Below are 25,958 nucleotides of genomic sequence, written 5' to 3' on the forward strand. Positions count from 1 at the left end.
GTTTCTGGATGCAATCGAATCCTCATAGCAATGCTCCAAAGTGGGAAAAAATGACCATGGTTGAATTTGATAAATGGTTTCTAAACATTTATGGCATTTTTACAATTTTCAGTAGTCACTTTTGAAAGTGACCTATATTTGGATGTAGTTCCACAAGTAGGGGAATGTAGTGTGTGTTGTCTTGTCCAGGGACACTTAGGCTACGTTCACATTACAAGCCACATTGTTCAAATCCGATTTTTTACTCAGATTGATGTGTATAAACGTCGCCTTCTTCACCAACAAAAAAAAAAATCATATTTAAGAGACGAGTCGTAGCTTTACAAAAACTAAACGGATGCTTTAGAAGCTCATATGTGGAGCATCTTTTGCTCGAGTGAAGATTGGCACGAAGATTTTCAGATTTGGCACGTTCACACAGCCATTAAAAAATCAAAGAAAAAAAAAGAGACAGATTTGAGTCACTTCAGCCTGGTAATGTGAACATAGTCTTATTGTTATTTAGTGTGTTGCGCTCTGCCAGGCCAGGGAATTGAACTTTACCCTAACTGATACAATTTAACTGTGCTAGCACTGTCAGATCTCAGCTTTTATATGCAAGGCCACAATGCAAATGCGAGACGCACAATGAAATTGTAATTTGCTGATAGAGGTTGGAACTCTTTCAACACACTGAAATAGAGTGGAATGTCTTCTATAAAGAATTAAAAATAATACTTATTTTTGGTTACTTGGCAAAAGAAAAAGGGCTGCACAATATTGGGTATGAAATCTAAGAGTGCTGTTCAGTGAAATATATTACAATAAAAAAATACAAGCATTTTACTGGATTTTGGTCATTGGTCAATCATGTCATGATTATTAATTATGCTTACCATATAAAAATAAAATTTTTCAATAAATAAACAATATTGGTTAGATCTTAGGCCTAAATTATGTATTGTGCAGCCCTAAGTGGTACCAAACGTAAAGCTGCAGGCAGACCACAAGGTGAACCTGTTCTGATATAATCTCACCTCTGCTAACCTTGGGAGTAATGTGCTTATAGTTCTGCACGAACCTTCCCATTTAAAAGCATGATTACATCCGCTGAACATCTGGCCAGGGTGATTTCACTTCACCTTTATCCTTAGAGGATTAAAAAGCTAGTTTATTGTCACTGCCGGAACGGAACATCATATCCAAAATACAGTGACTTCTAAAGGAAGTCAATGTTACAAGTTTTTTTTTCTGTTGGTTCATTTATCAAAAAAAATCGAACTATTTTTAGTATATCTACAAATTCAGTGTACAGCAGTTTAACCCCACCCACTCACACTGAAGTTATACAGAGTGTTTCTGCCTCAACCGGAGACGGTTTATGGACAGCCATCCCACCTTCTATTGACCCCTTATGTCAAAAAATGGCAGCAAAAGGAGGCCCATTGATAAATGATGTGATAAAAGGAGCTGAATGACTCAATATAGTAAACTAAAATAGTGTCTAACTTCTTGTCCAGGATATTCCTTAAATTTTGGAACCTACCTGTATCTTCTCTACAGCAAACACAATATGAAATGCTAGCTAGCTTTACTGCTAGAGTAAGCTGACTGGTTGGTGAGTTGGTAAGCTAATAACAGGAGTTATAGCAGAGGCTCATTATAAGGCTCATAACTGGAATTAAAAAAAAAACTTTTAAAACTATGCCTGTGATGCTGAAACTGTTGATATTGTTCTAAAAAAAATATTACATGTTTCAGTTAAATTTAATTTTGTTTAAATGCTTTATATATGAACCCATTCATTTTTGGTCTCATACAGGAGTGACCTCTAGTGTCTGAAAACCTGAACTCAAGTGATCTCAAGTAAGTATTCTCCTATTTAGAACTTCTCCGCTTGGTGGACTGTTTTGGTGTTCCATGTAGCTTGTTTTAACACGTAAACATGCAGACTATAGTCCTATATGCTCACCTCTGAACAGTAAAAGAGCGAGTGGCTAGTGCTGCAGTTAGCGGCTAATGCTAATTCTACTTTAGCAGATTTCCTAAGGAAAAAGAAAAAAAGTCACATTCTCTTTATTTGCAGCAGTATTAAAATCTTCACCAGTGGGTAAAGAGAATAAAAGGTAAAAGAATTGGGTTTTATTAAATTAAGTAAATAATGAGTCTCTGAATATTTTCCCCTGCCTTAATATTTTTCTACATTCCTTAAATAATCTACCTGTAATTTATAAAACTGTTAAATCACGTTGTGATTCCTCAGATAGATATTTCTTCAAACTAGTGGACACTTCGTATCAATCCGGAAAGACGTCACGTCAGCAGCACAGCCACAGGAGCGCAAGTATGCACTTCGAGGCAAACCGTTGGATTAGGACTTAACCCAACACTGAAGCCCCGCCCTAACGTTCCCTACGACCGGAACAAACTGCAAGAAGTAAAAACAACCAATCACAACATACTTCCTGTATGCTGCCAGCCAATCAGAATGAAGACTGATTATTCAAACCCCAGCCGCGCAGGTCAATACGGTTTTTCATATTAGTTACATACACTAACGACGAGGGAGACAGACAGGGAGGGAAGCGTTGTAATACCACCAACATACAAAATACAGGTAAGAATAAATCGTATTTATTAATTCTGAGAGGAGCAGACTGAGCGGCTGTTCTGTAGAGGAGACTGAAAAGGGATAATAACGCTTTTAGTTAAGTTAACTAACCTAAGATAGTTCAGCTAATGTGAGTCAGATATTAGCTAGCGCAAGCTAGCCTACCTTCTGTAGCTCTTCATGTAGATAATAGTGTAGCTATTATTATTATCTTAACCTTAACGTTCCCATTGCAGTTTAAGATTAACATTAAAAACAGTGAAATGTGGCGCTTTAAACAGTCGAGTTTAAACAGCTCAGGTAACGCGAGTTGGTTAACTAGTTTATAATCACAGTAGGTGTTAGTTATGTGTTGTAATGGCTGCAGTTTAGTCTTTGTTGCTGTTGTGCTGTTTTAACTAAATACCTCCAGTAAAACCCCAGTGTGTGGGCCAAGCCAACTGTATCTTTATTTATGTCTTCGTCTTTTGTTTGGTAAACCAACTAGATCTCTGTTGTGAGCCTGCTGTTCTTTTTTACCTACTGAATTATGGAATTTAATTAAACTAAGTAACAATAATGTAGTACTATAGTACATTAACGAATTTCCACTTATATACGCAAAGATTGATAGTGTTAATATTGCTTAATATTTTTTCACGTTTTCAGTTTCAGTGACTCCAATTTCTTTACTGTAGTTTTGCCTTCTGGTTTATATATATTAATTTTTCTCTTATTTGTTCCATTTTCTATAGTCTTACTTATGTGTTACCATGTAACTCTGTATGTATATAACGTTAGATGGACAGACATACATTTAATAGATTGATTGATCCCAAAGGAAATTTAGCAGTAAATATTTACAGTCAGCTATAGATAATGTTACCTATATCTCAGGTATTTCTATGATGCATGAATAAGCTATACATTATATTTGTTACTAATAAATAGAAGTTATAACAGCTTGGTATGGGCAGTATGTCCAAACACTAAAATTTATGTTTATTTTGTGGTGACACTATTTATGCCAATATGACAGGACAATAACACTTTAAAAAATTGTTGCAAAATAAGTTTCAGAAATGTAAGTATAAAAAAAAAATCTAAAAACATTTGTCTTTGTTTAACAAATACCTTGATTTTGTATGAAACAACAAAATAACAAAATAAAAACATACTACCACAAAACTAAAGCGCATGTAAACTGCTAACAAACAAATAAAAGTAACTACAGTAAATAGCAAATTTAGAATTATTGGCATTATTTCAATATAGATAGATAAAAATCTCACTTTATACAAACAGTAAAAGAGTATGTACAAAAAATATCTATCTACAACTATACACAGGTCACTGTTAAAATTCACATAACATGCAGCTTTCTGAAACACTAGTTTATTTACATGCTGGACCAGAAGATGCTAAACCTTTGCTTTCTTATGTTAAAAATGCTAATACATTTATTTCATCATAAATATTTTTTCTTTGCAGAATGGAGTCTCGCTTCACACACATGTACAAACGAGACAGCAGCGTCTCCATGATACGTGTAAAGATGTCTAGGCGGCGCTCTCAAATACAGAAAGAAAACAGGGAGAAGATGCAGAACGTCCGGCGAAACCTGGACCACCTTCCAGAGCTGGAGCTATCTGTGGATACTTCAGTCCTTGAGAAATCAGTCGTCCACGCTCAAGAGAATGGACACCAAGCACAGGCAGATAAAGGTAGGCCTAAAATCTACTAGGCTCAGTCCAAAATCAACACATTTTGCTAGTGTATTGTTGCAGCACATGACCATGTACATGTCTGACCAGTTAACAGTGCTGCAGAAGAGAGGAAAAAACTGCTTGAACGCTTTAAAGAGAAAAAAGCAATGCAGAAGGAGAAAGAGAAGCGTGACAAGGAAAAGAAAGGCGTCTTTAAAGTTGGCCTCTACCGCCCGCAGCCCCTGGGCTATCTGCCTGTAAATCCTACAGTACCAACCACAGCAAAGGTGAGACACTTGTACAGCATCACTTTAACTTGTATTGATTTGTGTATTGGGTGACACTCAATGACTTTTGCATCTTACTTCAGGCCACGGAGTCTGTGCAGCCTGCCAGAGTGACCCGTTCTATGAAACAGCAGCCGCAGCAGCAACCGCCAAAGGTACTTATCTTAACTGCACTTCACTAATGACACTAGTGAAGGGTTTCTGGGCTAATGCAGGTATTGTCCTGATATGTCATGTTTATAGCATGGTTCAACCAAAATGTTACTAAAGTTGTCTTATCACCTAAAGACAGGACACAATTTAATCATTTCATTTAGTGTGGTACTTTTTCGATGCCACTTGTCTGGTTGGAATAAAAACTTTCTTTCACTCAGAATTTTTGGATTTAATAGTGTGGAATGATGTTTAGTATGACAAAAAAACAATCCATCATGTTGATTACAGTATCACAATATAATACATTGTTACTGCTACATCATGATCAGATCAAATTCTTGTCAATACACAGCCTTAATGTAAAATGTGCATTCTGTATTTCTAATACAGCTGCCATCTCAGAAACAAGCTGCACCAAAAAAAGGTATGAAACGTTTCATTATGTTTATCAGTCTGGACTTATAATGGAGACTAGGAATGTTTTAATGCATAATAACAGGAATTAATGTTTTAATGCATAGTTTTATAATCACAATCTGAATTCATTTTATTCATCAGTTAAGCTGGCAACCAGTACAAGTGCTAATAAGACCTCAGCCCCAGCCAGTGCCAGAAGTGGAACTGCAGCAGGTATGCACTTAATACATTTAATATTGAGCAATCCATTTAAAGAGAATGCCTAAAGAACAAAGTGAAAGGGGTCATTTTATGTTGTCAAATCACTGTGTGTCCAAAATGTTCTTAACTTTTCTTGTATATTTATTTTGGAGCATTTCTACTGGTCTATTCGTCAGATTCTTAAGTGAAAATACACTGATTATAACTGATTTAATATACAAATAGACAGACGTGTTAAAGACCCTGCTACTGAAAGAAAGTAAAATTAAGTTATTCTCTTGTCTTTTACAGTTGTGCCTGTTGTCAGGGGCCCGACTACCCGATCAAGAGCAGTGACTAAACCTCCTTCAGGTACACTTAGTGTCTTATGTTTTATCTGATTTAGTATTGAATGTCATGATCTCTATCTGCATTTATTTTATTTTGCTTTTTTTATCTGTTTCATTTTGCTTTTTGTTCATCTGCTGTCAGAGCCTGGGATTCTGAAAACGAGGTCTACTAACAGGCAAGCAACAGCATCCTCTGCAGGCAGAGGAAAGCCAGCACAAGGTATTTAAATGTAAACTTTAAATAATTTACAAGAGAAAGACAGTGTAACATTTCATATATATTAGGAATATCCATTTTTTATTATTTAGAATAAAAAATAAATAAATGTAGATAAACTATATGCATACATTGTTTTATGTATGCATGTACATAAATTAAATATGCCCTTTTTTATTCTTCCAGGAGATATTGAACCTTTGCCTGCTCTAGAAATTAAGGTAAGCAAACCTGTGACTTTTTTGTTTTTGTTTTAGTGTTTTTATTAATATTATTTTTTTATTTACTTTATTTAAAAAGGGGCTTGTTAGTAGGTTAATATCTAGATGGTCTAGAATATCTGGATATTGATATGCTCATAAGTAAATAAATTGAGACTTAACACTATTAGAACTTCTGAGGTTGATACATTTGAACAACTGGTACCTATACTGGTAAACGTGAACTAGATGGACTTGTACGTGTTCTATGAATGCAGTAAAAACTAATGCCATTTGTATTTACAGCCTGCTGATGCAGTCCCAGCAGTGAATCCCTCTCCTGTGAAGGAGATGATAATTGAGGAACCCACAGTGACTCCAACTTCATTTGCTCCTCAAGGATTTGTGTTTCAGCCTCCTAGTGGTCTGAAAACCTTCCAGCCTGCACCACTTTCTCCCCGCTCAGCTGATGCCTTCCTGTCACCCAGGTACATAATATTTTTGTCAGCAACAAACCTGAGAGGTGTTTTTAATTAATATATGTATTAGTTATGTTGAAGCTCAGAAGTTTCATATATTTCTTTTGGTTATTTAAATGTATGTATACAATATTAAATAAAATACTGAATAGTACATAATCACTTTATTTCTAATGCACTTTGTAAGATCTTTAAAATATATATAATTTAAGGGTTGGGCGTATTCTAATTGTTTCTCTTGCTTTTTCTAGCCTTTCTTTTGAAACCAAGATTGAGTCTACTATTCCATCTCCCCCACCATTCAACACTGATGCTGCTGATGCTCCTCCTCCTCTTACCTCACCTTCATCCTGCCTGTCTAAACCTTGTCCAGCCCCTGTATCTCCCTGTGTTTCTACTTCTCCCCCACCTCCTGCCTCTCCTCCAACATCTGCCCCTCCTCCAACATCTGCCCCTGAAGAGCCTCAGCATGATGTCCCATATTTCAGGTCGGAGCAATACACTTTCTCTAATCATATTAATATAATTGTTGGATCATTAACCTCTGGTGCGCATTCCTGTGTTAGACAGAATAGAATAGATTTCTATATCTTACTGGCGGTAAACAAACAAAATGTGTAATGGGGGTAGGTGTTATGGCCCTAAAATAATGTATGTGATGAAACAGACTTAAAAAAATAATAATTTCAAGAATACACTACTGCAATAAAATAAATTTTATTTGGCAAAACAATATAGCACACTCCTAGCTAAGATTTTCACCAGATTGTAACAGAAGTCAAAGATCTAACATGTCCTGATACTGATAGCGCACTCTGTATATCCATGACTGAAGTAAAATGAATGACTCTGGACAGATATAATCTGTCTCTAGAAGATATTTAATGGAAACAGAGTGAATTTTCCTTTTGTTACAAACGGCAAAAAGGTGTTGTACCCCGATGCCCATATGGCCCTAAAATAATATCAAGTATTGCAGAGTATTTTTGAAATAACAATATTAAAATGTTATTGATATTATTGCATACGATACAAAATGGGACACCCATAATGTGTTATATTATACCTATGTGCGTTTATAGGTCTGTGATGGCTGATGAGACAAAACGGTTGACTGGGCTGTCTGAGATATGGGAACTGCGATTTGATGATTCTTCCATACCAGAAGAAAGTGAGTGTTCAGTTAAACATGTTACTTAAAATGAAGCTGGTGACAATTTAGTCAGTTAAAAAAACTTGTCTGAAGTGCTCTGTATAATCTGCAAGCTTTTATCGTTGCTAAGAAAAATTGTGCATCACATTTCATTTCAATAAGTTATGTCAGTTTGGTACATTTGTAATAAAGATGTGCATTTCTTTACATTCTTCTTAATCTCTCAGTGCGGGACCGCATGCGTACAGCTGTAGGCCAGGCCAGACTTTTGATGAAGGAGCGCTTTGACCAGTTCAGCGGCCTGGTGGACGACTGTGATCTTGGACGCGGGGAGAAAATCACTACCTGCACAGATCTGCAGGGGTTCTGGGATATGGTGTACTTTCAGGTAAACAACAAACGTGACCTTATAGAAACATCCAAGCTGTGTGCAGTTCTGCCAGTTCTAATGCTTTTGCTTCTTTTTAGGTAGAAGATGTCAATAAGAAGTTCAATGCCTTAAAGGAAGCAGAGGCCAGAGGATGGCAGGAAGAATTGAAGCCTGTTACCAAGCAGAAAAAAGTGATCAAGGTATATAAAGTATCCATTAACGTCATGCACCTAGTGGCGTTCATCTCTATGCTCAGTTATTTTAATAAGCTATTCAGAGGTGAGCGCTTAATATCTTTGTGATTGCAATGTCTGTGCGTGGTGTTGCAGAAACCCCCGGTGGCAGGCAGTAAGACTGGAGCCAGTGCTGCTGCAAAGAGTCGACTAGCTGCTGTAAAAGCTGCCATGAAGGCCAAGCAGGCAGCAGAGAAAGCTGCTGCATCTTCAGATGACGCTGCTGCTGCTGTGTCTGATGCCCCAGCTAACTCTCTGCCAGCCCAGACTGTGGTGTTTCAAGGAGGCTTCTTCCAGGTGGAGAGTCCAGTCAAAGTAGTTGGTATGATTTCTTTACATGCTTATAAATAATCATAGTAAGCAGTGGAATGTTTTACCATACTTTTTGAACATCATTGAACAATCTCAACCCAGTCCACACAGCACACTTATCATAGTTCTTTATATGCTTCATCCATTAAGAACACAATGAAAGCATGGACTGCTTGGTGGGCCTGGGTTGTAAAACGCAAATGTTGTATAAATAAATATTATGATGTCATAAGTGATATATTAAGACCCAACCTAAGCAAGTACTGTAACAATAGCTTGTTGTGTTTTAAGCTTGATACACACATGATTTTAGGCTGGTTTTATTTTTGGTCCTGGCACCTCCTTGCCCTTCATGTTTTTGAGGACATACTGCTTTAAACATGCGCCTGCAGCTCTGACATGGCTTGTTAATGAGCTAATTAATCAAATGTGCTGGGCAGTGAGGGCACCAGAACCAGGATTGATAAATACTCTTCTTGTGTAAGATAGTTTAGGTAATTGACTAATCTGATTATAATTTTTTTGATTAGTTAATTAGTCAACGATTATTTCTGCCATGTCTTCCATCCCTAAAACAATAGAAACTCCCATTGCGCTTCTGTCCCCACCATTTTGTGTAATGCAGTACTGTCACAAATTAACAATTAGTCAACAATGAAATTTGTAGTCAACAAATTTAAATAATTGACATTGTCGATTATATTGACTAATTGTTGCAGCCCTATATACAGTATTTAAATGAGTAATAAAATTATCACTATTTTTTTCTGGCTGGACAAGGAATACACTTTGTCATGTGTTTATACACTTTGCTGCATTTTTTTAACAAGCTTGAAATAGATGCAACACCTCTATGGATCTTTACACAAACTAAGAACTTGTTTTCCATTCCCTGCAGGTGCTTCTAGACTTCGTCAGGGTGCAAGTCCCTTGCCCCAGTCTTCTTCTCCCTTTGTGTCTAGATTAATCACTCCAAGCAGAGCGAGCCGATCTGCTCTCTCCTTCTCCTCTCCTAATCCACGCAGGACTAACACTTCTACTGAGGTAGCTCCACCCACTGCACCACCTGCTGAAGTGCCACACCCAGCTGCATATACTGCCTGCACCCCTCAGCGCCCTACTGAACCTCAACACTGCTCTACAGAACCACTCCATATCAGCCCTGAGCAACAGCAACACAAACCCACCCATCATGCATCGCCTACTGGAGTACAACACACAGAATGCAGTCAGCATGGCCACGACACAAGCGACAACCCCTCGCAGATCCAGTCAGACATTCCTAATGCACCAGCAGACTGTCCAATGGAGTCATCAGAGATCCAGCCACAAGCCAGTTCCCCCTGCAGGTCAGAGGCTGAACTGCATGGCTGTCCACCTGAGCAGTTGGATGTTGGTACAGAACCTGAGGAACGCATTCCAGAATCTAATGTGGCGTCTGTGTCACTCCAAGATGAAGCAGACAGGCTCATGGTTTCTGAACAGGATGAATTCCTGTCAGCCGGTCCAGCGGCAGATGATTCCCCTGTTAAAGCTCACAAACTGAGTTTCACCCTTTCTCCTCTTTCATCTAAACCAACATCTCCACGAGTAGAGATGATGGAGCCCTGTGTCTCCGGCGACTTCAGTCCTGCTATGATGTCCACCACACCTCCACGAGTGTGTGGCCAGTCCCCAGCTCCTTCTGCTAGTGCCATCAATCCCGTCAGTGAAAGGTAAGCCCCCAGCTGCACAGTGGTCTTCCTTCTATATATCCCTTTGGAATTACTTGGATTTCTGCATAAATTAGTCATTAAATTTGTTCTGATCTTCATTTTAGTCACAACAATAGACAAACACAGTCTGCTTAAACTAATACCGAATATGTTTCTTTGTGTCTTTATTTATTCATCTGACTTTTGTTGTTCTAGATCTCCCATCAGTGAAAAAGCTGAAATGACTGAAGATCCAGAGCCTGAGGTAAGCACAATCTTCTCCTGAATGCAGAACTTCAGCCTATTTTGTTAAGTAATGCACAACTGTTGTATCAGAGCCATCCCACAATTTAGACAACTAAATGGGCCACAAGTTAATTTTACCATGATACCATAGAAACCGCTTAACATGGACAACAGAATAGCAAAACCACCCGAGATACCAACGAAATCATTTTAATATCATAGCAACATGTTGGCCACACAGTTGCACCATAGCAACCACCCAGCAAAAGGACTGTGTATTGGAAGTAAATTGGTTATACAATCCTATCATGATGCAGGGATTATGATTACAATTTTAAGAGAACAGAGAATAAGTGTTAAATAATAAGAAAAGTTTGTTTATAAGTGATTTATAACTGGGATCTAACGACCCTAACAAAACTAGTGGGTAGGGCTTGAGCACAAAATGCAAAATACAAGATGAACCACTGTCTGTCACAAATCTTTACATGTAAACTAATAATTAACAATGAATACGGCCTTTTTTTTATTAAAACAAAATATCAGGATACTGTGATAAACAGTCTATTGCAAACTCTTACCAATGAACAAATGACACCAGTGGAACACTGTAGCAGCAGTAACTGCCTGGAATCCACTTGTGCTGTGCAACCATTTTGCATTTCTTTAGGAAATGAACATTTCTAATTATCTTTATTGTTTTGTTTTAGAGTATTGCTGATTTGGACTTTGAACGATACCTGCAACCGACAGCCCGTAGCAGCTTGTCTCCTGTGCAGAGCATGGCCACAGAGAGATTTTCATTTGGGGCAACAGATGCTGAGATGGAGAGTCCTCAGCCCCAGACAGAGGAACCCATTCAAGGTGTAATGACACCAACAGGTACTTTTTCTTTTGTACTGATTATCTCATCATGGTGTTTCTTGGAGGTGGCATTACACATGTGGTTTTCACACACTCATGCTCTCTTTCTCGTTCTTATAATCAGCTTTCCCCACAATGGCACCACAGGCTTTCACACCATGGACTTCACAGGTGGATTTCTCTTCTCTCCCTCTTTTTTTTTTAACCTTTAAATAATCTTTCTTGTTGCATTTTCTACAGTTCTATAAACATAGAGAGAAAACAGACTTAAATACGTTTTTACAGTTTTTTTTCTCTACAGTTTTTACATTGTATCTTTCTAATGATGTTTACAGATGACAGACAACCTGCTGCCATTCACCCCAGAGCAGAGGACCAGAGTGAGACAGTCTGTGTGTAACCGGGACCTCATGTCTTTCACCCCACCCTCCAGTAAATAGTACACCTAGCCTTTAAGATGTATAGAAACATTTGATCTTTTTCTTTATTTTGCTTTTATCGATGGAAATATTGTTAAAACATACTGCCTTTAAAGCATTTTGTATATCTTTAGAACTTAGTTCTTAACCAAATAAAAACATGCTATATTAAACAATCTAGTTTTCTACTTCTTTTTGGTCCTTTTCGCACTGGTGGGAGATCGTTTCAGACTCTCAGAGTTGGAGGAGGCCACAGGGGTTACAAGAACAGGGGGTGAGGGGTTCATATTATTGTCTGGGATGTTTTCAGTCTCCTCCTCTTCTTCGATTTGGAGTCTTTCCTCTTCTGCTTCCTGCTGCTCTCTGAGCCTGATTTAAATACAAAATACTATAGTAATAAAGCGAGGATGCACTGCAAACTGTTAATAAGCTGTGTAGTACGGTGAGGCATGCTGGTGCTCTGGGGATGTGCTACTTATTGACCTTGTACCTAAGTAGACCCAACACAACCCAAATGTTTGTATGTTTTTCTGATAATTATGTTTTCCTTAGGTGCATGTAGTCATAAACCTTTGTAGCAAATAATTAATAAGGGTCCTTAGCATCCCCCTTTAGACAAGAATTAAATTTGCTTTGTTTCGGCCCCCCTAAAAGATTTGTGCATTGCTAATTACAGGGTAACTACGGGACATACCTGGCTTTCTCTTTGGCCTTTTCCAAAGCGATTCTGTTCTTTTCAGTCTGTCTTGTGCGCTCCTCCTGCACCTCCTTTTTAATCATAAGGTTGTGCTCAAATGCAGGGAATAAAACCTCTGTGAAGAAACAGTGGATCTTCTGGAGCCAGCATTGTAGTTCCCTTTCAGCTTCATCTGCAGCCCCTAAGCAATTGCACACCACCAAAGTACAGATCACAGTGATGAACAACTACTACATATTGCACTGACATGACTTGTGTAATAATCTCCAAGCCACTTATATTCCATCTAGCCAAACATACTGCACTGACACTCTACGAGGACAACTACATATTTACTTTACCCACACTGAGAGACTTTATCCTGCTCCTCATTCTATTTAATTCTTTATTTATATTTCTTTCTTATTTAAATTTCTATCTACATAATTGCTCCTTTGGGTGGAAGTGGACAGTGAGATTACAATTTCACTCCACCTCATGTACCACATGTGATGCCAATGCTAATTCACGTTTACTTTCCCAGGAGCATGCTGGCCAGTGTTCACCCTCACTCACAAGTTAAAACCTCTTAACTTATACAGGCGATTGTGTTCTATAGTTAGCAAATAATTCGTACCTGGGTTAATATAGGATGCTGTGGTCACTTTTGTTTCTTTGACTGGCTCAGAGTGTGTAGCTTCTTCTGTTTTAACCCCAGGTGTGTTTGACACAGTCAGCTTAGATTCTGGAGCTTGACCTGTAAAATTATAATTAAAATATTTGGTAAGACAGGGAATAAGCCTAGTTGTAGACTGTTGAGAATATTGTGCACTTTAAGACTAGGCTTAATGTCTGTCCTAATGGGGGAAAACTAAGTATTAATTTCCTTATAATAAGTTTTATTTGTTTAATCTGTATTCTGCTTACTGATCAGAAACAGGTCTGATTTATTAGTTTTTGCATTATTAGACACACGGGCAACTGCTCTACCATGAAAACTAATTTAATAAAAATTTGAACTGAATTATTATAATAAATAGGTGTTCACATACTTCTGACCATATGACATACTTCGCATACGCAAATCTAAAATGAAATAACTCACGTAAAAGACCATCACCACCATCTGGGGATTTTGGACTACTAGGACCAGGGGAAATAATGATGGTTGAGGACTTCACAGACTGTGGAGTGAAAAAGCAAAGGCATATGTTTATGCAAATAAATGATAATACTAAAATAAAGTATTGAACAGCTTTAGCTTTAAGTTTAGGGACCACACCTGTGGTGAAGCCTGCTGGCTAAGAAGGGGGCTGTCTGTTATGTCTCCTCTTGATTCTATTACAGTCTCATTCTGACAAACCTGCTCAGAATGGCCATGCTCAGTGGTTCTGACTTTGTGTATCGTCTTCACCTCAGCACAATAAACAAGAGCCTCAAAGAATTCCAGGAAATTTATCTGCAATGGAATTACAATATGGGTATTATGAAACTGTGTACAAGCTAATCACAGATTTACAGCAAAAAGAAAGCATCATTTATATATTCTAGAATAGATCTTCTCAAACTGTGGTATATCAATCAACAAAATTTGCTGCATGTGCTAAAAAATAAAGGAGTAAAAATTATAAAGTTTCTATATAATTTTTACAAGATCGCATTTGTTTTTAGTTTTTTTGCAGTTTGTTGTGTCCTGAAAACCTTTTTAGTGATTAAGATAAGCAAGTCACGCTCTACATCACTGGCTGTGCACTGAAAATGTTTTGCACTGCACATCTTTTCAAACAGGGTGCATTACTGCTTTGTTATTCACAAATCTCTAATAAGTAATGTTTATGTAAAAACTAAAAAAAATAGTTTTCATCCATTTTTCATCTATCTCTGCCCCTCACAATTGTAACTTCAGGAAAAAAAAAAATTTTTATATATATTTTTTTCCGATGTTTGCATTTTGCAATTTGGATTATACCATCAGATTTGTGTTACAAGATACAAAAATGGACAAATCTGAAAATCGAGAGAAGATTCAACTTTTCATTTTTCTTAAAATTCTGTTTGTGAAAGACCAAACAAAAAACTTGATTATTTAAAAAAATGGATAAAAACACATTTCTTCTTTACTTTACTGAATGAAAAAAAATAATACATTTTTATACCCAATTTTTTAATTTAACCTGATACAGTCAGAAAATGAAACTGACCATTCTACCTGAAGATTTGCTATTCATAAAATAGATGACAGGCATGATGTGTAAAGGCCACACATTGCCTGCTGAGTATAACAGCATTTGGGTGGCCCATGTGAGTCATCTTGTGAGACAGGTAGGTATAGAGGTAGATGATACCCGGAAGTTATTTTGTTCATATGTTTGAGAACCACTGTTTTAGAAAGATGATCTTTTAAAAAAATTGGCTAACCTCTAAATCCAGGTTGCTGTGAGTAGGGCTGTAGATGGCAGGGTTCCCCAATGACAGGATCTCCAGTACTCGGGCTGTGGTCAGCTCACTGTCAAAGAGACCAAGGTTCTGGAGAGGAATGAAAAGGGTACACAGGAATGAACATTGATTTGATAGGATTAGAGCAGAGGGCTTTATCTTAAATATATAAGAATTCTTAATTATATGATTTATGTGTGTATATCACATTCCATTTATTTAGTTTTTGGTACTTATAGATGTGCCAAAGTAGTAATAAACATAACCTTAACATAACAGCCTTTATATTAAACAATGAAAAACATGACCTATATTTCATTTAAGAATTTGCAAAACATCCAAATCACAGCCACATAAAAAAGTTCTTTACATGTTTCTTGACAGAAGCACAAGCCTAAGAACCCTGACAGGTTCTATATGTAAAAAAGTACTTAAATCTTAAATAATAACCTTTAAAAAAACCTTAAAAAGCAATTTGATTTAGCAAATAAATTGAATTAGCCTCCCAGCGCTACCTTAAACATCCAGATGAAGTGTCTGGCGGTCATGGTTTGGTCAGAGAGAGCAGCAGAGTTAGCTGTTGTACAGAAGGCCTGGTAGATCTCCCAGCATCGTCCTATATATTTCCTACCAGCAACAGCTTTGAGAGGGTGGCAGAAAAGAGGCCCTGTATTTAAAATACATCAAAGTTAGGCCTTTTATTTGGGTATTGGAAGATTTTATTGTATTGGACTACAGCAGAAACAAGCAAGTAGCATCTTCACATACAGTGGCATACAAACGTTTGCAAAACCAAATGGTCCATTTTAAATATTTTTTTCCTCTGATTCTTACAGGTTTCTTATACTATCTTATCTATATTTAATAAAATGAATATGCATTTTATTATATATAGATAAGAAATAAATGAAGCCAAATATTTTGAATACGTAAAATTTTGGAAGGCCAAACATCAAACTGGGACTTTAGGACAGAGTGCAATCTATCCACTACAGAGCGATAAAGTTAATTGTGCTCTCTCTGACTCTGGCTGCTGATGGCAAACAACATAAACCAGGATTCAAACTATAATATTTTTTTTCTTCTTGGTCGTGTTAATTTACCAGTAGTCGTGTTTCTCTTGAACTATTGGCTACACTGCTCCCAAGATTTCCAGGGGCACTGCTCTGATCACTCTGTATTTGGAAGCTTCCAGAGTTCACGCACAAATACAGATGAAATGCCTTTGTCTTATTCACAGCAACAGACACTTTCAACCAGGGTGCTCAAATGTTTGCATGCTAATATAAGTAAATGGTTCTAGAGAAGAATCAAGTATCTCTGTACCTTTAACATTCTTGGCATTGGGAAAGATGTTTTCTCTCATGAGCTTGGAGAAGCACTCTGCAAGTACATTCCTAGAAGTTCTAAAGTAAGAAGATGAATGAGGGTTAAATCTTTGTCCTTTGCAATATGTTAGCAGTAATATGTTCTCCACTTATATTGGATAATGTAAAGCCATACTTGCCCAATGTCTTTGTAGAAAATATGGTACGCTGCAACGACAATATCACTAAGAAACTTTATCAGTAACACTGTACTGAAAGGTGAATCAACATCTTCTGAGAGGACATCATCTATATTAGGACAAAACATGGAGATCATCAATGGCTATTACCAGGCAAAGTACATAGTTTACAACAAAGATTTTCATGGTTATTATAATTGTACGTAATTTAGTTTAAACTAACTAACTGCATCTCAACAACTGTATCTGTCCCTGGAGAAGAATCAGTCAAATTTACATATGTATTTACTGTACCTTCTCTGAGGCGGTCTATCTGTGCTAGTGTTAATCCATGCAAGTGAACACCACAATCCTTGAGAAAACGCCAGAACTGTAAGTGAGTCAGCAGGAAAGTGTTGTCTGGAGAGACATCATGTCCAAGGCTGCCGTAGAACCGATATATTGCTCTTAGCAAAGCAATGTGTCTGATTATGGCAAATTCAACCTAAACAGAAACACAAACACAAGGAACATCAGGAAAATCATCAAAATAAATGTTAAAAACCTACAGCTCTGGAAAAAAATTGAAGAGACCACTTACATTTTTAAATCAGTTTCTTTATTTGAGTAAAATTAACATTTTTTATCCTATAAACTATGGACAACATTTCTATCAAATTCCAAATAAAAATATTATTATTTAAAGCGTTTATTTGCAGAAAATGAGAAATGGCTAAAATAACAAAGATGCAGAACTTTCAGACCTCAAATAATGCAAAGAAAACTAGTTTATATTCATAAAGTTTCAGAAATAACATTTGGTGGAAAAACCCTGTTTTTAATCACAGTTTTCTGTTCTCATCATGGCATGTTCTCCTCCACCAGTCTTACACACTGCTTTTGGATAACTTGCAAAAAATTCAAGCAGTTCAGCTTGGTTTGATGACTTGTGATCATCCATCTTCCTCTTGATTATATTCCAGAGGTTTTCAACTTGGTTAAATCAAAGAAACTCATTATTTTTAAGTGATCTCTTTTTTCCAGAGCTGTAGGTTTTAGATAAAGATACCCTACTGCAGGGGTGTCCAATCTAATTTGCAGAGGGCCTCGTTTTTATTCCAGTCAAGCCCAAGAATATCACAAGCTGTTTTAAATAAAAACCTGCAGTTACACCTGCCTTTTGCAGACTGAACACGTATGATCTACTGGACATAAACAATGACTATTAACATATGTTAATACTGTAAAAATACAAATATACATGCTATCCTGTCAGGTAAGAATTACACCAGCCACCCAGTCATAATCATTATTCATTTGTTTAATTTTATGAACTGGATGCATATCAAGGACCTAATTCAGGCCCAGATGTTAATGTGTTTAATTTCTGTGTGGTGACATTTACTTATCAATTAAAGTGTTTTAGTGTTCCACCCCGTCTTTTGGACCAAACACACTGATTTAGAGCTATGCATCCCACGGTGGAACTTCCCACTGCCCAGTTAACACACAATCATTATAAGACTGGTATATGAATGTTAACAGACCTGTCTGAGCTCTTGATATCTTTGTGCTTCAGGGATTCGCTTTAGTAGTGTCTCTATGTTCAAGACAATGTCCGTGCTGAGAACTGCAGCAGTACCACCTGACTTCCTGGCTCGCCTGGGTAAGACTTGAGGTACACAAACAAATGCTGTAAATACTACCATTTACTTTGATGCCAGAAAACATCTTTACACTAAATCATAGTTTAATATGTTCAAAAACAATTCATAAAGAGAAACCATTATTCCATACTTTCATCAGGAGGGGGTGAGTTTGTTCTAATCCCACTCAAGTCAGGTGTCTTTGTGCCGTCAATAGAGAATTCTGGGAATTCAGCCATTCGATCCTCAATGAATTCCCCCTCAAATATGCGACCATTTTTGAAAGTGACCTTACCCTAAAACACAACATTTCAAGTCATAAGACTAAAAAGTCATTCATACAATAATTAACTGATAAAAAGTGAGAGAAACTAAGATTTACCTGGCCATGTTTTTTGTGCTGCCAGCCCCCAGAATACGTTGCTCCACTTGCATATAAAAATGTTCCCTGTCCATGACGCATGCCCTGAACAAATTCTCCTTTATACTCATTACTGCGGGGGTACTGAGAGCCAAGACCTCGCCTCAGGACCCAGGTATGTGTCCCTTGTCCATGCTGCAGAGAAAACATCTCCTTTAACCATTGTTTAACCCAAAATAAAAAAAAAATTGGACAAAAATAAAATAAACACAGTGTTTTTTACATTTACTTTGACTTGTATTTTATTGCAGACAGAGGGAACCCAGTATTAAATGTTTTATCTGTTCAACTTAATTGCATTTTTAAAATACAAATTGAGACCTGCAATAAATTCCAAAAGAGTCAGGATTTGGACAATTTTAAGGCAGTTTTGCGATAAAAAATAATAATGATGTGATTTAAAGCAGGTGATATCAACAAGTGATTGTAATCATGATCTTGTACAAAAGTAGAGTACATGAGAAGCTAACATGCATAGAGAAACCTTATGTTAACCATGTGCAAATATGGCATCAACTTCTCTGGGTCAGCAACATATGCTGCCTTCATGAAAACATATTTTACTGGAATGTCCAAGACAATGCAAAACCACATTCTGCAATAAAATAAATGTCAAAGTATGTGATTTTCTTTTTTGCATTTTCCACACTATCACAGCTGCATTCTACTTTAAATTATAAATTAAAAATACAGTAAATTGGTATGGTGACTGACTGACCTGAACACCAGCAACCCATTGCCCACTGTACTGCTGATTCAGTTGAATCCATCTCATTGTTCCTTCCCCATGCCGAGCATCATTCTTCCACTGCCCCTGATATATGTTTCCTGATGGATAACTTTTGTAACAGAAAAGTACATCAATAATGTTAATTTGTATGTAACCTAGGTTGTATTGTCTACTGCATTTCTGACAAACTATGGGATTCACACGTACCAGCGGACTCCCCAGCCTTCTCTACAGTTATTTTTCCAGTCTCCTTCATACCAGGATGTGCGTTCTCGATTATAACATATTATGCCCTGTGACAAACACAATGTATTTCATATTGGGCCAAGTATAGAAGTTTCAAACCTTATTTTGAGAGTAGCTGATTATATAAGACATGCCTTCCCATGTCTTTTTCCTTGGTGCCACTGGCCTCTGTACACAGAAGAGGTTTTGGCACAGTGATAAGTTCCAAATCCATGACGGATACCATACCACACCTCTCCCTCATAGATGCTACCATCTAGCCAGGTGTAGATTCCATGCCCCACTGGTGCATTTAATACAAATTCCCCCTGTTAAACACAATAAATCAAGTCATTAAATATTTGGACAGAAACAATTTTTGTGATTTTGTCTCTGTATGCCACAACAATGGATTTATATTAAGTGTAGAGTTTTATTAGCTTTAATTGACTGGAAGATAACAAAAGCCAAATGTACCCCCTTAATTTAGAGCTTTTAAACATGAAGTTTATTTTGTCCATATTTGCTGACTGTATGAATGTAATATGAATGTAAATGACCAGAGTTACAACAGAATAACAGACACCGTCACTGACATGCTGATATGCTACATGCATTATTAATTATTAATTGATTTTACAGAGCTAAATCAAACAGTTGCATACCTCATACTTCACACCATCTGCCCATGTGTATTCTCCATGTCCATGCATCAAACCATTAGCAAAACGTCCCTGTTGATTGAGAATTGTAAATCTATATTAACTGTGAATCACTCAAACAGACACATTGCCTATAATTAAATGTAAAATGCTAAAAATATGTAGTCAGCTGCATATATGCTGTCCTTTCCTGGGCTTATAAAATTGTAAAACAACTCCAATGCTTTACCTGATCTCCACTTCTCAAGAAGTAGACCATTTCTTGTCTCTTTAGACTATGTTTTATTCTCTACTTTAGAATGGTTATACTAAAAAAATCCTCACAAAGGACATGCCATATGCCATATGTACTCCACCACACTCCAATACCCACAACGGAAAAAAGGACCATTTTCTTTTTTGATACTATTGTTCTAAAACAAAGGTTTTGTCCATATAAATATAGGTAGAGTACAAATACAAAACAATAAGTAATTAAATGTTTTAATTATACTGCCACATCTGCACAATTGATATGGAACCTGATTGTTTTTTTTGTAAATATTATTTTTTTTAAATATATATGGTAACTGTAAGCCTCACCACAAGGTTTTCTCTGCTTAAACACTGAATGTGTTGCTCTGTTTGTTTAGGTACATTTTATGACTACTAATTTAGTAGTTTGAAGTTGTTTGCAATGTTGCATGTACATATATTTATAGTAAACAAACAGTGATTTAGCTGGCCTGATATGACCAACCTGATCATACTGGTGGATGATCATGCTGACCATGGTCAACCAGGACTATGTGGAAGACTAGGCAGATGAATGAACACACATTGATACAGTTCCCTGTGATGCTCTCAGGCTGTTCAGTGTATGTCACTTAGGAACTTCATAAGCTAAAGGACAGCGTGCTTTAAGAACTTTAAACAGCATTTAAAGGATCTGTGAGTAACACATGCCACCATGGGTTCTTTGGGTTAATCAGCAGTCTACGCTGTGTTTGACCTTCAGGTGTTATAAGAGAAAGGTAGAAATTCCTGCAACGTCTAGAGCATGTAATGCCATTCTGGAAGACGGTACAGGTCACTGCCAACAAAATCAGTTAAATTCAAAAATAGCTCCCCCCCCCCCCCCATCTGCTGTTCGTTTACTTAAACCAGGTTTAACTGTTTAACAGTTTTTCCCCTCTGAATGTAACGTTATTTATCTCTTCATTATATTTTTGTTGTTTGTTATGACACAGAGATACCGTAAGTTCCACTAACTTGTGTGATTTAAGTAAATAATGAAATTATTTATTGTCATTGATTATTATATCGCCAAGAATACCTTGAAATATTGTGATATATTGTGATATGATTTTAATGCCATATCGCCCAGTCCTTTCCCACTAAACAAAGAGACGTTGAAACGACGTCTTTTCTAGGTCATTTTTGCACGTCCAATTTTGGTCTCCTGAAGGTGCAGACTGTGACGCCAGACGACGTCTTTTTTCTGACGTCTTCTGCACGTCCAGTATTGACGTCCCCCAGACCTCCGGATAAGGGCTAATTCTAGTTTAAATTAAGTCGTTGTGGACGTCTTTTCTACGTGAAATTTACATGTATTCGTTTTTATAGACCAGCTACTTTGAGGCTCCCTGCATAACTGTAGTGCCATTTCAGACGGTGGCAACTGTTCCATTGTTCCAGCTTCAGCAGATCACTGGAAACGCATACAAAGCTAAGCCAAACAATTACTGGAACAGGTTCACAACCTTCTGGAACTAGTTATGCACGTTAGTTATACACAATATGCTTTACAAATAAATTGCATTTCAACCCTCTCACTTTTTACAAAACATGTCAACCTGCAAAGAACCAGTAAAAGCAAGGGATAAATTAATTACCCCCATCTTACCACTGTTGATTTTAAATTGACCCTTTCTGTTTGGGGAAACATTAATATAATAATAAAAATAATGAGTAAATCTCATTTGGGGTTAATGCCTTTATTTTACATCAACATAACATACACCTTAGATTCACACCATAACAATTTCACTAAACATTTACCTTCCCTTAAAACTATTACAGCTTTACATTACACCTTCCCTTAACAATATTATACCTTCCCTCAACACTATTACACCTTTAACATTACACCTTCCCTCAACACTATTACACCTTCCCTCAAAACTATTACACCTTCCCTCAAAACTATTACACCTTTAACATTACACCTTCCCTCAACACTATTACACCTTCCCTCAAAACTATTACACCTTTAACATTACACCTTCCCTCAACACTATTACACCTTTACATTACACCAGGGGTCTCAAAGTACCGGCCCACGCGGTTTCATACGGCCCCTCACGGGTTAACAAAATAAACATACATCTGGCCCGCAATTCAATTTAATTATTTATGCTTTATTATGTTCGTTTTCATATTTTATCTTAACTTGTATTTTGGTGTGTGTGTGTGGTTTTTGTTTTTTTTTTTGCTTACGCTGCGTTGCCTGCTTTAGTAGTCTTCAGTAGCCTTCAACAGTCTAACCTTGCTGCCGTGGTGTGTCCATTAAACTCCGTAGTTATAAACATCCTGAGGTTAGCAGCGCTAACTGACCTGTTTATAATGTAATCCCAGCAGTGCCTCCGTGACGCTGCTCTAAACTGCTGCTGTTAGCTGCTTGGGCTGAAAGATGAACTGTAGAGAGCTGTATTATCCGGTTAGTGGGGTTATTTTATTTCATACACAGAAGAACTTAAAAAATTTCAAAACGCTCCAGACAGGCTCAGCTGAGTCCTGTAGCCCGTGGCTGGGCTGTAGCTCTGACTAAGCAAAGACTGCGGGCTTGTGGTGCTGCAGCTGCAGCTCCGACTAGTGGTTGGATGAGGAACTGCTAAATCTGAGGAAATGCTAAATCTGTCACAGCTCACAATTTTTGATTTTATATTTATTAAGCCTTATTTCAGTATCAAACGTTTTGATCAAAGTTAATATAACTTGTACTTGATGTAATTTCTATTCACTTGAATAGTTTGGTTCTTGATTGATGGAGTTTTTGGATTTCATAACATGACAAATTAAAAGGATTTATGTTAATAGAGCAACAAGCAAACATTTTTCCATGCAACTGTAATATTTGATTGAATAAATAGTATATTGAGAGTTATTTAACATTAAGGAGTAATTACATTCATTTTATATTACATCTGGTTACATTTTCTTATATTTGTAAGTTACATCTGGCCCTCAGAGGACAGCCAATATGTCAATGTGGCCCTCGGCAAAAATGAGTTTGAGACCCCTGCATTACACCTTCCCTTAACAATATTATACCTTCCCTTAACACTATTACACCTTTAACATTACCCCTTCCCTCAACACTATTACACCTTCCCTCAACACTATCACACCTTTAACATTACACCTTCCCTCAACACTATCACACCTTTCCACTACACCTTCCCTTAACATCATTATACTTTCATTAAGATTCTAGGTCCTGAGAGACAGCGGTGTGTCCTCCACGTCTTTGTGGTGCATGTTTGAGATGCTCCGAAGTATGAAGTCCTCGGTGGCTGTCCCGTCACATTTCATGACTCCATCTGCACAAGTAGAAAAAGACAAATTAGAAATCTCAGAAAATGTTGAAGATGGCCATTTATTTTTGTCCCACAACAAACTATTTTAAATTGCCTTATTTATGTAATATTCACATAAACTTACTTCTTCACACTATGGCTTAGCTAACGCTAAGCTAACGGCGGGAATACACATTTAACACCTGACGAGAATTATCGTGCCGTTTTAATTCTCACACATCATATTAAGCTATTTTAATTAATTTTTTCCCACAACAAACTTTTAAATTGCCTTATTTATGTAATATTCACATAAACTTACTTCTTCATGCTATGGCTTAGCTAATGCTAAGCTAACGATAAGCTAACGCTAAGCTAAAGGCGGGAATACACATTTAACACCTGACGAGAATTATCGTGCCGTTTTAATTCTCACACATCATATTAAGCTATTTTAATATTTTTTTTCCCACAACAAACTATTTTAAATTGCCTTATTTATGTAATATTAACATAAACATGAAGAAGTAATTACTTCTTCATGCTATGGCTTAGCTAACGCTAAGCTAAAGGCGGGAATACACATTTAACACCTGACCAGAATTATCGTGCCGTTTTAATTCTCACACATCATATTAAGCTATTTTAATAAATGTTTTCCCACAACAAACTATTTTAAATTGCCTTATTTATGTAATATTAACATAAACTTACTTCTTCAGGCTATTCAAAATGCACTTGATAGTGCCCCCAGTTGCCTAGGTTAATTGTGGGTGCCACAAACTTATATAACTTAACGCTAGCTTAGCGAATTTAGCCAAAGACGGTTCTTTGATTTAGCTTAGATTGGCTTATCAGCCTAGCTCTGGTTAGTGCATTGACTTAATGACCGGACAATGCTTCTACGTTAAAGCTTCGGTTACAGTAAATATTATTTGCATTACGGTCGTTCTCAAAAGTAATTCCAATTCCATTTTAACTATGGCCACTGTTTAGCTATCGTTAGCTAGTTAGCTAGTTAGCTAACTGCCTGGGAAGAGAGGCAACGCCAGCAGGTTCAGGTTAAGACCACAGAGCTAAAACAACTAACACTACAAATACATTAACTTATTATACATATCGTCTTACCTTATAGCTTGGCAGCTGAGTCCGGTCCGTAGCGGAGCTGAGCTGAGCGAGCTGAACTGAACGAGCTGAGCTACTGCAGCAGCCAAAAAATGTTTAGCGTGTTTTGCCTCGGCATATCAGAGTGGAGTTTATGATGACGTGCGGTCTCAGCAAATCAGAGTGGTGTTGACTGGTTGAAATCAACTTAACAATTTTCCACATAAATTGCATTTCCAAATAAAAATAAAAACATACGTAAATAAATACCTACATTCGTTAATTAATTAAATAGATAAAAAATATAATACTCAAATAAATAATTAGAAATAAATGATGCTTAATCATAAATAATCTATATTCATAGTGATTAACAATATTGATAACAACAATTTTGACATACATTTAAAAATAAATATATTCTTAAATAATGTTAATTTCCTGCACCTGTATTAGACGTCCCCATGACGTCCAAAAAAGTGACCTAGTCCGACGTTCAAATGTTTAACTGCATATTGACGTCCAAGTGGGGTCATAGTTAGACGTCCAAATAGCGGACCTAGTTTGCACGTCGTGTAGACGTACAGAATTGGTCATGGACCGACCGACGCAATATAGACATGATCTGCACGTCCATAAGACGTCTAATGTTTAGTGGGTTATTAACATTATTTATCAGGCACCTTGTACACATGACCGCCCTGAAAGTCAGCGGCACCTTCTCCATGGAAAAGTTCTCCACACCTCTCGCCCTCATACCTGAAACACACTCGCGTCAGTGCTGCTGAATTACAATTATATATTTTTCACTATTTAACTGCCGTGTTTTTATCCAACCTGTCCACAATTAAGTGTGAAAGGACCGGTTCTCGGCGGAGCTCCGCTGGCTCGTCGAGCTCGTCTCCGGTTGCTGAAGGCGCTGAAGCGGGGACAGACTCCGGCAGCTCCGCCGGCGCTTCACGGTCAACGAAAGCCTCTGATTCAGCGCTGGACGTGGAGTCCGCGGTTAGCTTCTCGGGCTCCTCGTCTGGAGTGAACATGTCTGAGCTTTTTGATTGTGTTTTAAACTTCTAGCGAACTTCTCGACTTATAAATGTAACAAGCTAACCTAGCGCTAGCCTGTTAACACTAAACACAGCTGTCGTCAATAGCAACAAGACCCT

General features: G+C 37.2%; 2 protein-coding genes and 1 long non-coding RNA gene across 5 annotated transcripts; 1 reads left to right on the forward strand and 2 right to left on the reverse strand.

The window, feature by feature from the left end:
* The first annotated feature begins 2,503 nt into the window (after window positions 1-2,503).
* Window positions 2,504-12,028, forward strand: dlgap5 (discs, large (Drosophila) homolog-associated protein 5). 2 transcript variants are annotated; one of them, XM_007251171.4, is made up of 20 exons: window positions 2,504-2,596; window positions 4,061-4,293; window positions 4,384-4,562; window positions 4,646-4,717; window positions 5,109-5,142; window positions 5,277-5,348; window positions 5,628-5,687; window positions 5,808-5,885; window positions 6,069-6,103; window positions 6,389-6,570; window positions 6,813-7,049; window positions 7,644-7,732; window positions 7,942-8,102; window positions 8,183-8,284; window positions 8,414-8,639; window positions 9,528-10,344; window positions 10,540-10,588; window positions 11,280-11,451; window positions 11,558-11,604; window positions 11,769-12,028. In XM_007251171.4, the coding sequence occupies exons 2-20, from the start codon at window positions 4,062-4,064 to the stop codon at window positions 11,871-11,873; spliced, it is 2,949 nt and encodes a 982-aa protein (XP_007251233.3). In that variant the 5' UTR covers window positions 2,504-2,596; window position 4,061; the 3' UTR covers window positions 11,874-12,028. The 2 variants fall into 2 exon arrangements, with proteins under 2 accessions (XP_007251233.3, XP_022520526.2); XM_022664805.2 differs by lacking the exon at window positions 11,558-11,604.
* rsph10b (radial spoke head 10 homolog B) lies at window positions 11,894-25,951 on the reverse strand. 2 transcript variants are annotated; one of them, XM_007251173.3, is made up of 19 exons: window positions 25,633-25,951; window positions 25,479-25,554; window positions 20,138-20,206; window positions 19,628-19,801; window positions 19,455-19,540; window positions 19,236-19,356; window positions 18,479-18,652; window positions 18,248-18,392; window positions 17,998-18,122; window positions 16,766-16,955; window positions 16,472-16,580; window positions 16,291-16,370; window positions 15,480-15,631; window positions 14,947-15,054; window positions 13,811-13,987; window positions 13,634-13,712; window positions 13,166-13,285; window positions 12,547-12,730; window positions 11,894-12,221 (listed from the first exon to the last, which is right to left on the reverse strand). In XM_007251173.3, exons 1-19 carry the CDS (start codon window positions 25,833-25,835, stop codon window positions 12,038-12,040), a joined length of 2,556 nt encoding a protein of 851 aa, XP_007251235.3. In that variant the 5' UTR covers window positions 25,836-25,951; the 3' UTR covers window positions 11,894-12,037. The 2 variants fall into 2 exon arrangements, with proteins under 2 accessions (XP_007251235.3, XP_007251236.3); XM_007251174.3 differs by lacking the exon at window positions 13,166-13,285.
* On the reverse strand, window positions 22,095-23,964 carry LOC125781270 (uncharacterized). Its single transcript, XR_007424490.1, has 2 exons — window positions 23,538-23,964; window positions 22,095-23,502 (listed from the first exon to the last, which is right to left on the reverse strand). It is a non-coding gene; the product is annotated as an uncharacterized LOC125781270 (long non-coding RNA).
* Window positions 25,952-25,958: the final 7 nt, after the last annotated feature.

Source organism: Astyanax mexicanus, chromosome 15 (assembly GCF_023375975.1).
Source record: "Astyanax mexicanus isolate ESR-SI-001 chromosome 15, AstMex3_surface, whole genome shotgun sequence".
Lineage (NCBI taxonomy): Eukaryota > Metazoa > Chordata > Actinopteri > Characiformes > Acestrorhamphidae > Astyanax > Astyanax mexicanus.